Source organism: Camelus bactrianus, chromosome 6 (assembly GCF_048773025.1).
Source record: "Camelus bactrianus isolate YW-2024 breed Bactrian camel chromosome 6, ASM4877302v1, whole genome shotgun sequence".
NCBI classification, from domain to species: domain Eukaryota; kingdom Metazoa; phylum Chordata; class Mammalia; order Artiodactyla; family Camelidae; genus Camelus; species Camelus bactrianus.
The window spans coordinates 37,117,882-37,134,209 of NC_133544.1; the positions used below are offsets into that span (position 1 = coordinate 37,117,882).

Below are 16,328 nucleotides of genomic sequence, written 5' to 3' on the forward strand. Positions count from 1 at the left end.
GTACAAAATTTTGTTGAGTCAATTCTCCCTAACACTATATAGAACAAGTACCATCTCTAGCATTTTCTTGCCAATATCCTTAAAGCTCAGGACCAATACAGATTCAATGCCTATCTGTTAAAGAAGAGCTGATTACAACATGAGTATTCAAAAAGGAGAGGTGTCCTGGAGACAGTCATGCTAACAATGGTGAACATTTACATAGCTCTTAATATGTGTCAGCTCCTATCTACATGTACGACGTGTCTTCATCTGGGATATCAATCTTAGAATAGGTAATATACTACAGGTGAGAAAAGCACAGAAAGGTTACGTATCTTGCCCAAGGTCACCAGCTAGTGAATAGTGAGTGGAGTTAGCATTTGAACCCAGGCAGCATGACTCCAGAGTACAAGCTCTATGCTGTAGTGCTTCTAATTCCACAGTAGAACAGACATTAGCATGAACATCTGGAGTCATTAAGCAATGTTTCACAAAGGGCGGTCCTCCTCCTGCACCTGAATGACCAGGGGTACCAGTTTAACATTCAGATTCCCAAGCCCCACCTCAGGCAATCAAGAGTCTCAGAGTGAAGCAGGAGATCTGCATTTTAAATTAGTATTGCAGGAGATTCTTATGTCAAAGTTTGAGAGACACTGTGTTAGAGATGAACAAACAATGCAGTAGTAGTGTATCCTGCAAGTATAATTAGTCTATATCACTTCTCTGTTCTAACTTATTCTGAATTGAAATAATCAGCTTTCTCTCTTATTTAGGTTAGTAGAATAATCCACTTTTATCTTGTTTGAAAATAGTTTATTTAATTTGTATTTTATTTATATAAAACTAAAATCATGAATTTAAATGATTTTTACGTTGATTTGAAGAAAAGCACTAACTTGACACTAACTTGTTGTAGTTAAGTTTTATTTGGAGGAGGGCAGTGTAGTATAACAGAAGTATCACTACAGTAGGAGTAAGAAGATCAGATGCTACCACTACTCAGGAATTACAACCTTTGGTTCTTGGGAGCAGAGGGATCACCCCGAGTTCAACAGAACCAAAGATCATAATTCTGATTAGTGGTAGCACCTGATCTTATTACTTCTAGTTCAATATTTCACTGATATTAAAATATAGAGATTATCAAATCTACACTTACCTCTGCGATTATTATGGAAGATTAAATTTTGTTTAATGGCTGTTGTATAAAAAAGACTACTAAGTTTATCAAATAGTTTAAATGATATTTTACATCAACTTCATTTCTATAAAAACCATCATAAAAACTTTAAAGTCAGGTTTCAGGAAATCTAGCTAAGAATAATGAAAGGGGTGCAGAGGTTTCTGGAATACTGGTGACTCTTCAAAACAATCCTGGCATACAATTTTAATGAGGTTTAATACCAAAGACTTGAGAAAAATCTAAGCACTGCATACAAAGTGTATGACTAATTCTATAACAATAAGAAAATTAATTTCCACAACTAAAATACTCCTACACAGAAAAGGAAATTACTTTTAGCATCAGTAAGTAAAAATGTTATAGAAATCCTTGAATAATTTTCAGTGTCTTTTTAAATAGATTTTCCATACCAATCCTCTATGAATTTTGTTCATTCTTAGGGAATAGCCTTGGTTATGCACATTTATCTCCTAGATTATATATATATATATTTTTTTTCCCTAAATCAAAGGTGTAAATCCCTTCTTGTAGGAACAACCAATTTAAACAATCATCTACATTAAAAATCCGTTAATGTGTCCAAGTAATGTCTATTCTCATATGGCTTATGCCCCACCTCCATCCAAACATTTATTAAATGTAAGAATTCTCGTAATCATGAATGAATTTCAGTTTTTGGTAATCGTGAATGAATCTAAAAAAAACAAATGATACAAATTCCATTTACAAACCAAAAACAGATTCATGGACATAGAGAACCTACTACTGAGTTCTGGGAGCTTTTGAAATATATTCTGGATACAAGTTCTTTATCAGAAAGTTGATTTGCAAATATCTTTCCCCAATCTGTAGTTTGCCTTTTTCATTCTCTTAATAGCATCTTTTGCAGAAGTTTTTATTCTCATGAAATCCAATTAATCAATGTATTATTTTATCAACTATGATTCATCTATAATATTTTAAAAATCTTTGCCCAAAGGTCACAAAGATTTTCTCCTTTATTTTTTCAAGAAGTTTTGTTCTTTTAAGCTTTACATTTAGATTTAGGATCCATTTTGAGCTCATTTTCTGTATGTTTGTGAGATATGTGTCAAGGTTGATTTTTTTGCCTATAGATGACCACTTGTTTCAATACTACTCATCAAAACAATTATTCTTTCTCCATTAAATTCTTTGCCATTTCTGAAACATCAGTTGATCATAAACGTGGGGACTTCTTTTGGACTCTCTATTCCATTCCATTCATCTATTTATTAATCTTTATGCCAAGACTATACGGTCTGGATTACTGTAGCTTTATAGTATGTTTTGAGTCATATAGTATAAATCCTCCAACTTTTCTTTATATTATAAATTTACTTGGGCTATTCTAGGCCCTCTGCATTTCCTCATGAGTTTTAGATTTAGCTTGTCAATTTTTAACAAAAACGTCATTAGAATTTTGATTGAGACTGCACTGAATCTACAGATCAGTTTGGGGAAAATCAACATCTTAATTCTGAGTCCTTTAATTTATGAATATATTATCATCTGTCCATTCATTTAAGTCTTCCTTGATTTTTCTCATCAGGTGTTTTTGTAATTTTGGGCACACAAATCTTGTCAAGTATTTTTACTGGATTTATACCTAAGCATTTCATGTTTCTGTTGATACATGTATGATAAATTATAGTTTTTAATTACAATTTCCAATTTCTCATTGGAAATTTTTGTATAGCCTATAAATTTGATAAAATCATGTATTAGTTCTAGTAGGTTTTTTTGTAGTCCTTGTGGGATTTTCTACAGACAGCCATACATTAGCAAACAGAAATGTTCATTTCTTCCTTCCTAATATGTGTGCCTTTTATTTGTTTTTCTCTCATTATTGCATTGGCTAGGACTGCCAGAATGACCCTGAATAAAAGTAGTGAAAGCAGACCCTATTGCCTTGTTTTGAATTTTACTGAGAAAGCATTAAGTCTTTCACCATTAAGTGTGATGCTGGCTATAGGTTTCTTGTAAATGTCCTTTATCAAGTTGAGAAAGATTCATTTGATTCCTAGTCTTCTGAGATTTTAATCATGATTATATGTTGAATACTGTCAAAAGCTTTTCTGCACCTATTGAGATAATAACATGTTTTGTTCTGTTTTTAGTCTGTTCATATGGTGAATAACATTGATTATTTGAATGTTGAACCATCCTTGCTTTCCTGGGATAAGTCCTCTTTCTTGGTAATGATTTACTGTCTTCTCATATATTGTTGGGTTTAATGTGCTAATATTTTGTAGAATAACTTTGTGTCTATGTTCATAAGGGATATTGGTTTATAATCTTTTTTTCCAGTAATGTCTTTGCCTGGTTTTGGTATCAGGGTAATGCTGGGATGAGTTCTCCAGTGTTTCTGGCAGTGGCAGCCACTCTCCTCTTCCAGGCCTGCACCAGAGAAGGACAATCTCTCCAGTTTCCTGCTCTGCTTCCCAATCTTCCTTTTTCTAGAGGTCACTGGAGAAGAGACTGCAAGTGGGAGTGAACTCCTTCTGTACCAATAGATACCAATGGTTCTATGCTTGGCCTTTAGCAACTCATTTTTTAAAGTTTAGTCAAATACATTTTAACTGCTTGTATGGTGCCTGGTGTCTTTTCTTGCACCTGTGCTCTGGCACTCAGAGATAGTTCTCATGTCCCATGTCTCTGGATGAGTCTGTCTTTCCATGGACCATATGTTACTTAGTTACTCTACATCATAGACTCTCTGATGGATTCAAGAAATGTTATGATTTTGTGGTTTACCTGACATTTTATTATAGTTAGAAGCTACATTCTCCACTTTCTCCCTCCTAGGTAGAAACAGAACCGCCAAATTCAGCAACATTTTAAAGTGATTTTCTATTTTTATTAATTATAATAACAAATTTGTGAAAGACATATTTATTCAGCTTATGCTTGTTAACATTTGGATTCGTGGACTGGAGGCAGACTTACTAATCTGTGTCCCATCTTCTCCCTATCAGAGACTCACACACATGGTTTTTAAATCACTGTCATAACTTATGAAAAAAAATCAATTTAGAAAACTTGTAACTGTGATTTTAAAATTACTAAAATCAATTATAATTCTGAAAGCTATAGAAATTTAGCTATATTTCAAATACAAAGGCAAAAAATTACCACTTTATTAAAGAAAATGATTTTTTATTCACACATGTGGTTAGAAATCTACATAAGCTTTGCATTTCCTAATTGTCACATAGTTAAAGTCACAATCACTGTATGTGAGGTACAAAAGGTGCTACAATGGCTTGAAATTAAACTCAGGACATATTGTCAAAAAAAAAAAAAAACAAACAAAACCCATCTATGATTGCCCACAAAACTATAACCTGCTTTTTGATAAGTTACTGCAATTACATTAATTATTTTTAGCACTTTGATACATATTTTCTGAGCAACATATATAATCTACGCATAAGAAAACTGAAGAATGTTGTGATTTTCAAACAACTTTTAACAACCTATCTGTCCTAGCATTTAACCACAAAACATATGTTCTAATTTTTCCCCATTGACTAGTATAGCATGACTTTCTAATTATTCTCTATTATGAAAGTCTTAAAATATTAAGAGAAAAATAAAGAGAATTTTTTTACATCACTTTATAGAATTCAATTGTTCCTAGGTTCATAACAAATAAATGGATTTAAAACCAGTCTCTCATTTGTATTGAAGAAAGTCAACTTACTCAGTAAAAGCAAAAAGAATTTAAAAAGGACTCATTGAGTTAAATCACTTGAAAAGTTGCTCTCACTATAAAACTTTTAGATACATTAATCAGGACATAAAATCAGATAAGAGGTATCACGTGGTCCAAAATATGAATGAATTCAATACCAAACAAAAGAGTTTTACTCTTAGACGCCAAAGAGATCATCAGAAAAACCAATTCAACTTCTCTCTTTTTAAATTAAAATCTGAAAGTAATAATCAAGGGGAGAGGGGAGGAGACAAGAACTTCACAGATTTTCCAGAAGCACAGTGCTAAAACCTATGTCCTATCATATCTTCAGTCAATTTTAAATGGACGATCATTGAAACTCCTGCTACTGCTAGAAAAATTTGCTTGACTTCTTTATATACACATATTTACTATGCATTTCAAAGTGAAATACATGATACCTCTTCCTGAAAAGGCCATATTTTGGGGGTTCAAGTATTCTTAGAAGCATTTATCTGCCAGAAAAGATGTGGTTTTAATTCCCTTGTGGTAAGGTGAATTTCCTTCATTATATTCATTATCTATCTGTGTATGAGAGATAGGATTGAACTCCTTCAGGGTCAAAGTTCTGAAAGCCCTAGAGGATTATTTTGGCACTCTGACTGTACTGTTCTCTGAAACATTTGGCAATGTATCAGAGTTTCATCAGAAAAAAAAAAAAACCCGTAAAATTTATAGGGGAAAAAGTCATAACTGACACTATTTGCCAAGGCAAATATTTATTCAAAAAATATTTATTATGGAGTATGTATCAATTATAGAGTGAAACACTTGGCTTCTATTTAAAATGTTCTATCTATAGGTATATTTTTGTCTTGGTCAAAGCTGGAATAGGTCTGCTCCCCTAACTTCTGTATTAGATGGAAAACTAAATGAAAAAAATTTTTACACATATTAAATCCAACTGTTCTAAATTCTTTCTAAATAAAACTTCCTTCTACTACCTAACACATTGGTTTCTTTCATTTTTCTTATAATTTTTACTGACATTAAATGTTAATTGAATATTATTTAATGACATTGTTAAAAGTCAACAAAAATTCAACTGTTGCCATCTTGTGGTCATTCATTTATGTGAAACTGAAAACAATGTCACTTTTCCAGAGAGATATTTACCTTTAAAACCTTATCAAACAAAGATATTCTCCTATCAGTTGAGAAAAATGATTGTTTTATTATATACAACATTCTCCAAGGAGACAAAATTCATTTCTAATTTTAAGAGATTATACATTTTTAAAAAACTAAATTAAATATACAGTCATTGACCATGAATCCTAACAGTACTCAGTACAGGGACATCAAGTCAGTCTTGATATTACCCTAGGAACATTCACTTGTTCATACCTACATACTATCACAATTAATTTTTAAATTCAAGGAGAAGAGTTTTACAGGAAATTTTCCATAGGATTCTAAAATATAACACTATTGTTCCATTGCTGGGTTAAAAAAAAGTGGTCAGCACAGACACAGAGAACAAACTGGTAAAGAGGGTGGGAGGGGACAAATTGGGAGTTTGAAATTTACACCTCTTGGGGAGTGATAGAAATGTTAGCTATCTTGATTGTGGTGGTGGTTTCACGGGTGTATACATCTATCAAAATTCATCAAATTGTACATCTGAAATACGTGTAGTTTACTGTGCAGGAATCATACCACAATAAAGGTTTTTAAAAAAAGTAGTCAGGAGGGCAAAGTTCTGAAAAGACGGAGCAAGAGAAGAACAGAAAACAAACAGAAAAGTAAAAACCTAAACCTCATACAGCATAATCTCAAGCACTTCCTCATGCAGGTCCTCCCCAAACTGTGAAATGCCCAGTCAGATTTGCAATCATACTGGCATTCAATAAATGAGATAAAAAAAAAAACACTATCATAGAAGCAAAGAAAAACATTCCATTGCTCAAAGTATTCCTAACACTTCTAATTGGATTGTAGATAGAAAGTTTTTAAACAGAAGACATCTTAATTTCTAATGTCAAATTTCAGAATTTAGGTTATATAAAATTTAAATGACTAAGAAGCAAGAAGGGAAACGAAGCAGAAGGCAACAGCCTTGCAGAAACATAACAACAACATCAAAATGCTGTGATGCTGACTGCAGAATTAAAATTCAACCACACAATTTTGATAACCAAACAGTACAAGAGTTCATTCATATAATAGCATTTAACATGGAATGCTTTGTTTTTTTAAGTTGCACCTGTTGATCAAATCATCACACAACATAAATAGCCTTTACAAAGCACCTTAACAGCCATAATGACAGCCTTTATCATAATTTAAAACAACTATAACATAGGTATAGACCTATATATAGATTTAAAGACACCACATTCAATTGTACAAGAACCAAAAGGTAAGATTAAAGGAAAAAATACTAGCTGAGAGTTTTTTAAATGCATTAGAAACAGTGTTTATTGGTAAAAAGAACAAATATACATTCAAACATGATACCAGATTCTTTATCCCAATGTACTGAAGAGAAAACAAACAAAAAAACCTAGAGTCAAGAACAAGACATACATAAAAGTAAAGAATTCTCACTATATGTTTGTTCAATATCTGACAAGTATCAAACTATTATTTTATTACAAGAAAACAAATCTTACCTTGTTGCTGTGATAGTGAAATATCAGCTTTATTTCTTACACGTATTAAACGAACTTGAACTGGTTTGTGTTCAACTTGCTTAACATCCTGGTCTTGCTTTTGTTGGTACTAAAGAATTTAAGACATGAAATCGTAACATTATTTTTTAAGTTACTTTAAAAAGATTTGAGCAACTGAATTATTTAGGTGTTTATTATATAAAATTTGAATATTACCCATGCCTTCTAATTGCCAAACGGGTGATAGAGTACATATTACTAAAGAAAAGATACTGCAAATAAAACCTTTAGAAAGATTTGGATAATATACACAGATTTCAAATATTCAAATCATTTCTATCTATTTTTACTAGAGAATTCAGAGCTACTTATAAATCAACTATTCTAGATATACACATAATGGATTTAGACAGGATAAAAACTTAATTTGGCTCTAAGCACTTCAATGTAATCATTTTTGCATAAAATAAAAATTTACATAATGTACTGCAATTTTCAAAGAGCTTTTATATATAGTAACATCATTTAATTCTCCAGTGTTGAATAGTTATTGTAATCTTCCTTTGCCATTCAAGAAGTGTATACTCTACCATAAACCCCATTATCTCTCTTACGTACCTATAATCTAACCAAATTTGAAACTAACAGTAGTCACAAATTCCTTCACAATCACACATTACAAATTGTGATGACTTTTGCCATTTTCTTTCTTCTCTTTCCTGTTTTATGAGCCTAACTATCAATGAGTCTCTCAAAACAGCTAGCAGATATACTTTGACAGGAACTGGAAAAGAACTCTTACCAACAGAAACAAGCAGAGAAGAATCTGAAACACCTGTCCACATGGACTCAAAATTGTAACCAATGGCAGGTACTTATTTATCCACACATAAAGATGAGTAAAAATGAGTCGCTTTAGACTGCAAGAGTAACAACCAGCCCCAACTCTGGTCTTCTACTTTTAGAACTATCAGTCATATAGGTTTCTGCCCTGAAGGAAATATTCTGGTGTGTGTTTCTAAGGTGGGGACTATGGGCTGCTTCAACTTAGAACCTTCCTATTGGCTCCCTTCCTTAACCACAGAGATTAAGAGCTGAGTATTTATTGTACTTGTGTTAAAATCTGGCTAAGTCATTACCTAGCTTTGGCCCTGGGTAAGTTACTTAACCCCCCAATATCTCAAATTTCCTCATTCATAAAATGGGGATAATAATAATGTTTACCTCAGTAGATTGTTATAAGGATTAAATCAGTTAAATACGTAACAAACTTAGAACAGCATCTGACAGAATAAGCACTATAAATAAGTGTGTGCTAATATTATTACTAGCTATATTTCTCTGTTAATGAAGGAAATCTAACAAATGAATTTTTTGAAGCCTATTCTTCTGGTAACACTCTGCAATTTTATTTTAAAATAGGCCAATAATTAAAGGAGAGCAATCTTTTATTTTTAAAATATTTTTACTTGGGTATAAGTGATAGGTATAAATCTGCATATGTTTAAAGTGTATAGTTCCCTAAATTTTGACATATGTACATACCCATGAAGCCATAACCACAATCAAGATAATATAACGACTACATCCATCAATTTGAAGTTTTCTCATAACCTTTTGTATTCCCTCTTATAACTACAGATTGGTTTGCATTTTCTAGAATCTTATCCAAGTGGAATCCTAGAATATACACTCTTTTTGGTCTGGTTTTTTTCCCTCAACATAACTTCTGTGAAGATCATCTATGTTACTGTATGCACTGGTAGTCCATGGCTTTTTATTGCTAAGTTGTATTCCATTTTATAGACATGCCACAATTTGTATATTCACCTCTTGATGGACATTTGTGTTGTTTCCAGTTTCGGGCAACTACAAATAAAGTTGCTATGAATATTCACATACAAGTCTTTGTGCAGACATATGTTTTAGCTTCTCTTTCATAAATAAATACTTAGGAGTGAAATGCCTGGGTCATATGGTAAATGTATGTTTTACTTTTTTTAAGAAATTGCCAAACTGTTTTCCAAAGTAGCTGAGTCATTTAACATTCCCGACCAGCAGCATACGAGAATACTAATTGCTCCACGCCCTTGCCAAAACTTGGCACATTAGTCTTCTTCATTTTAGATGTTCTAATGGCATGTAGGAGTATTTCACTGTGGTTTTAATTGGCATTTTCCTAATTATGACTGATGCTGAGAAGCTTTTTAAAGTGCTTATATACTATCAGTATATCTTCTTTGGGTAACGTATCTATCCAAACATTTCATCCTTTTTTTAATTCAATTGTTTGTTTTCTTAACATTGAATTCTGTGAGTTCCTTATATATTCTGGACATAAGCCTTTTATTAGGTAAGTGATTTGCAAATATCTTCTTCCAATCTATAGCTTGTCTTTTCATTCTCTTAACAGTGTGTCTTGAAGAGTTCTTATTTTTGATAAGACCAGTTTGTTAATTTTTTTCTTTCATAGATAGCACTTTTGGTATCACTTTTGTCTAACCCAAGGTCATAAACAATTTTTCTTTTATTACAGAAGTTATTGACAGATATTTACTCATAACTAGTTTTTTCCTGATGTTTCCTTGGTCACAGGTTATTAATACTGAATCCTACAATGTTCTGAACTGTGTTCTAATGCTGAACACACATGGTTGTATTCCATAAACAATCTTTATTTGATATGTTTTTTGGCTTTCATCCTCAATGCCATGCAATGCTATACAATACCATACCATGATGATTACTGAATAAATTAATCTACAGTGAGAAATGCATTGCTATTACACAGATACAAAAGTGTATTTAATAACATGATCAATTTTTTTTACATCTTGAAGAGTAATTATCCTATTTTTCAGTACACAAAACTGCATGGGCCATTGGCTTAACTCAGTATGAACTATCTTATGCTTTCATGGTAACATGCTTTACAAATTTTAATATAATATATATTTATTGAGTACCTATATATGCAAATTACTAAGCTAGACATTGCATGGGGATATAGAGGTATGAATGATAATAGCTATCTAACTAGGTAACAGGCTTTTTATATACATTATTTTTAACCTTTAATTTAAAGATGAGGAAATTGAGTCTTAAGAAAGACTAAGTACATATTCAAAGTCATCCAGCTAGAAGTTGGATGAGCTAAGATTTATAGCCAGGCTTGAGTCGGTAAATAAAGGAGGCATGATTTAGGCTGTCTGACTCCAGACTGTGCTCTCAACAGTGCACTGTGCTTTAGTAATATTGTCACCATTCTGATTTAAATAAATAAAGTACTAATAAAGTACAAGTGCTATTAATTGGGTACCTGAGGAAAGTCTTCAGCTGCTACTGATGGTTTAACATCATTTTCTTGTGCTGTAAGAAGTGTTGTCGAAAAAGCAAGGTGAGGATTTGGCTGCAATTCCAATTCTCCCAAACTCACTGGACCATGACTAGCACATGAACCTTCATAAACACCACCTGTTACCAAACACGTAAACAAAAAATCATAATAAATTATTTCTTAGAAAAAGAAAAATTGACCAAAATTACCAATACTTCTCACCTGCTGAATTAGAAGTACTTCAACAAAAAACACCTGTCACCAAGCCTTCATTGCAATGAAAACCAAACTCATAGAAATGCAAAAAGTATCTATGCTCAAACAAACCTATGGACTATTTTAAGGTTCCAATAAACAAGATGTTCATGCAGTCCACACTCAACACCCACTCCTACACATCAGCTCCTAACACTCCAGCTTATCTTTTCTATCAATAAGAGTCAAAAGGATGCTTTCTATCTAAAATGTAATCTTAAAGCAAGGGACAATTCCTGACTAGAAAATGCTTAACTCTGTTCTGTAGATAATTTTCTTCAAAAGATCAAGCTTCTCTTTTTCTCATCCAAATGACATCTCAATCAAATAAAAAAAGAAGACAATAAGAGCAGAGATAAATACTTATCTAATAACACTGTACATATATATTGTGCTTTATACTCCAAACACTTTCATATACATTATCTCATTTAATTTGAATCTCTCAATTGTTTTATAAGGTAGGCAGATCAGGTAGTTTTATAACTGTTTTTCACTGACAAAGCTAAGGCTCAAGGTAACTAACTATCCAAAAATCAGTGTGCTCATAAAATGTGGAGAAGAACTAAAATCCTCATATTTCAACTCCTAGTCACTGTTCCTTATTTCACATTCTTGCTAAATAATTTCTGAGAAAATTCTGTGTTTCCTAATTAATTGTCACCTTTTAAATATAGCACAATATAGTCTATCTCATTTTAATCAACAGAAATAGAACTAAAACATTATAAACTGAATTATTTGAAATGAAATGATATTTTATAGACCCCATAGACATTTCCATTTAAAAGCAGTCTATTGACAATTTCTTAGGTATAGCCAATAATCATCTTCTGATTTTTTTTAATGTTAACCTATATTTTAGGTGGGTTTTGCATAAAGCAGACTACACACATTGACCTTTAAGTTTCACCTTTCCAGTATTTGATCTGTACAAAAGTGTTTCTCAAAATTATTATCTGTTTTATTCTCATTTAATTATCCAGGGTAATAAAAGATTAATTTAAATAATGGTAATAATATCCATCATTTAGAGCAACTATTGTTCCAGGCCTTATATTGGCCTCTTTATATTCTGATACAGCTTTTTCTATTCCTATGACATTTTCCCAACATTTTTTTAAGAGTGGCAAATGAATTAGGATAAAAGAATTCTCACATATAATGTTGAAAAAGAAGAGATTAAAAACTTTTTTCTGATTATATGATTATATACCTAGAAAGCCCAAGAGTTTCTAGTGAGGAAAAAGAATTTTATTAGAATTAATGAGAGAATTTGGTAGTATGACTGGCTAATAAAAAAATAAATAAAAATCACTGGCTTTCTCTAAATTATGCAGTATGTACCTAGAAACGGAAAAAGAATCCTTTACTATAGTGACCAGAACTATAAAATGATTAAGAAAGGTTTAGAATCCATATGAAAAAAATTATGAAGTCTTACTGAAGACCACAAAACAAGATCTGAACAAAGACTAAGATATACCATAAAAATCTTTCCAGTATTAATACATAAATCAGTACAATTCCAATTAGGGTAATTTTTATGTGAAAAACGTAACTTCAGAGTTCATATGGAACAATAAATGTCTGAGAATTGTCAAGAAAAGCAGGAAAAATTTTTTTTAAAAGGTAAACTTTCCCTATAAGATAAAAGCACGTACCATAAAGACATAATAGTCTAATATGTTTTCAGTCCTAAGGAGTCCAGAACACTCAGAATAAAGAATCCAAAAAAAAAAAAAAAATTCCTACGTCTATGAGAAGTGAATATACAAACTGGCTGATGTTTCAGTTCAGTAGGAAAAAGATACATAATAATTGATGCTGGCACAAGTGGCTATTTATCTAGAAGAAAATCAAATTGAATGTCTATCTTACACCATTTGCAAAAATAAATTCCAGACAGACTTAAAAATAAATGTATATTAATAATAAACTTGCAAAAAAGAATCTGGGAGACTACAGGTATAAGCTTGTGTTTGGGGAAGGAAGTATAAAAGATACAAATAACTATATAAAAATTTTAAAAAGTTATATGGAAAAGATCATAAATAATGTCATTGAAGAAGGTACAAATTTGGAAAAAGACATTTACAATACAGATGACAGAAAACAGCTAAAATATAGACACAGTTCTTACAAAATTACAAGAAACATTTAGAGCCAAACAGATAGGGGAAAAACTTAAGTACATAATTAACAGAGGAGCAAATCCGAACAGCCAACAAACAAACTCACCAGTAGTCGGAGACATATCTTTATATTTCAACTGACAAAAATAGAAAGAGTAATAAATACAATTTCTAGAGGGGATACAGGGGAAAGGTTATAATATATTACTGACAAAAATAAATCAGTTTAAACTTTTAAGACAGTAACTTGGTATATCTATTTTAAAATTTAAAATATATTTTTTGGAGGGTACAGCTCAGTGGTAGAGTATGTGCTTTCCATGCATGGGGTCCTGAGTTCAATCCCCAGTATCTCTATCAAGTAAAACCTAATTACCTCCCCCTAAAAAATAAATAAATAAATAAATAAGTTAATTAATTAATTAATTAATTAATTAATTAAAAAGATATATTTTCCCTTGGACCCAGTAAATGCTCCTGGGAAACTAGTCCATAAAAATAAAATACAACAATATGTTAGGAAATACATGTGTGAATATTTACTCTAGCACTGTTTATAGCGAGGGGAAATGATAATAAAGTAAATATCCATTAGTGGAGCAATGACAATAAATTATTAGAAATCCACACCAAAAGGTTTTATGCAATCATTAAAAAGAATGAATTTAAATATGTGTGTATATGCATGACTGGGACATTGTGCTATACATCAGAAATTGATACATTGTAATTGACTGTACTTCAATAAAAAATAAATTACTTTAAAAAAAAAGAATGAATGAATTTAAGCAACACTAGTTGACCTGGAGTAATTTCCACAGGGTTTACCAAGTGAAAACAAAATGCAGGGGAGTGTGCTTGATGGGATCTCAACTTGTAAAATGACAAATATACACATCATAGTTACCTATCATGTATACTGTGAGAGTGTGCATATTAATTACATGCATAAGAAAAAAACCAGGAAGATTAGAAACCAGAATCTTAACATGAGTTACCCGGGTTAAGGCATAAAAGGAGAAGATGTGAGGAGGAGGGGTAGAAGGAGAGCAGTAAAAAAAAAAAAAGGAAGAAGAAGAAGAAGAAGAAAAAAAGTCTGTAATTTAAAGTAATATATAATCCATTTTATTTTTATGTAAAATGATATGATTGATGAATGAGTATAAAGAAAAAATTAATCAGAAAGACAAGATAAATTTTGATAAAAGAAGAAAAAAATTTAAATGTAGAAACCAAGAAAGTACACAACCAAACATCTCCCAAAAGCATTAAAAGTGCGTAATTGCTTTCAGGTCATATAACACCCTATCATTTAATCTATATTTACTGACTATGCACTGGGTGCTACAAACTCTGCTAGGTGACAGGGATATGAGGAACAAGATAAAGTCCCCACTGTCAAGGAAGATTACAAATCAGTGTGATAAAAGCAACATTAGGCAGGCGACATCAGAGGACTGCAGAGAGCACATATGACCATACTGACCGTATCTAACCTGGTGATCAGGGGTCAGGAGAGGAGCCCACAACAGCAATCACAACAACGTTGAATTTGCTGTCACTTCTAAAAAGTATGCCCACTGGTTATAATGTATGTTAGCCCTTCGTAAGAGGGACGCTTAAAGTGTTACTCAAGTCAAATTTAATTTAATTAATCATAACTTGAAATCCATAATTTTATTCTTCTAGAGTCTTACTGCTATGAAAAAGCAACCATGGTGATCTTTCAGAGAGGACTAAGTCTGCCTGAAGTGCAGGTGCCAGCGGCAGCTTTGGTTCTGGTATGTTTAATAAACTATCCCATTTGTATGAAACCCAAAGGCACCTGAAATAAAAAAAAAAAAAAGCGAATTGCTATGTCATGCGCAGCTCTATGGAAAGGTTCATGTAGTGAGGAACCAAGGGCTCTTGACAGCAGCCATGTGAGTGAGCTTGGAAAGCAGATTCTCCAGCCTGAGGTGAAGCCCTCATATGACTGCAGCCCCAGCCACCAGCTGGACTACACCCTCATGATAGTCTGGAGAACAATGCAGCTAAGCCACTCCCACACTCATGACTCTCAGAACTGTGTGACACAGTAAATGTCTGCTGTCTTCAGTTGCTGAACGTTGGAGTAACTTGTCATATGGCAATAGATAACTAATATACTAATATTATTCCCACTTGAGATGAAGAAACTTGGGCTCAGAAAGATTGTTACTTGTCCAAAAATACAGAGACGGGATTCAGACTGCTTCCTTAAACTACAAAAGCCCAAACAAATGCTTAGCCACTCAGTTATACTGACTCATCTACATGCTCAGTCTTAAATCACATTACTTATTATTTTTTCCAATTAAATTAAACAAATACCTACAGCGTACCTACAAATAAAATGCACTTTACTGTAGTTAATCTGCAAGGTGCAACCAGGGTATAAAGAGGGACTGAATAGGACATGTCCTTGTGGATTTTACTCTATAACAATTTAACAAGTACCTAGTTGTTCCCAAGTACCAGCAGCTCTCCAGTGATCTGCGAGAGCCCTCTAGTGTCAGTTCTATTTAACTGCAATCTGCAAGGTTAGCTGGATACAAATACAGAAGTCACAGTTGTGCCACTTTAGATGTTAAAAGAATGTAAAAATGTTAATACCCTTACTATGCACATAAAATGAGAAATAATTCAAATATTACTTTACATTTATTCCCATGGAAAATTCAGTGTTGAATTGCCCTCAGTTCTGAATGATGTAAGGTGTTTGCACAATATAAAACTGACACTCTAAACACTCTACACCAAAGTTTTTCTAACTTCAGGTGTTTCCTTTTCTGATTTATGGCAGATCTTTATAACTCCTGAAGTCCTCTTCATTTAAGAGAATGCAGTTACGGGCATGGGAAAATGATCAGTGAGAATTTAGTTGATACTGATTAATTTGAAGATTCTATTTTTGCAAATTCACCTACTTGATAAAATTTATTTGTAACCCTGAAATCAACACTTGCAGCATGTTCACAGTCATTTGTGGACAAGTGTAGAGCAGTGATACCTTGAATGACTCTACACAGACAAGCAGATGAGG

The 16,328-nt window shown here is 32.3% G+C and overlaps 1 protein-coding gene across 8 annotated transcripts in view; it reads right to left on the bottom strand.

The window, feature by feature from the left end:
- Positions 1-16,328, bottom strand: part of KIAA0586 (KIAA0586 ortholog) — a 93,955-nt gene that overhangs the window by 19,979 nt on the left and 57,648 nt on the right. For all 8 annotated transcript variants that reach the window (XM_074365453.1, XM_074365456.1, XM_074365455.1 and 5 more), the window contains 2 exons: positions 10,857-11,011; positions 7,538-7,646 (listed from right to left, as the gene is read on the bottom strand). In XM_074365453.1, coding sequence (XP_074221554.1) covers positions 7,538-7,646; positions 10,857-11,011 — 264 coding nt within the window. The remainder of the gene's footprint in view (positions 1-7,537; positions 7,647-10,856; positions 11,012-16,328) is intronic.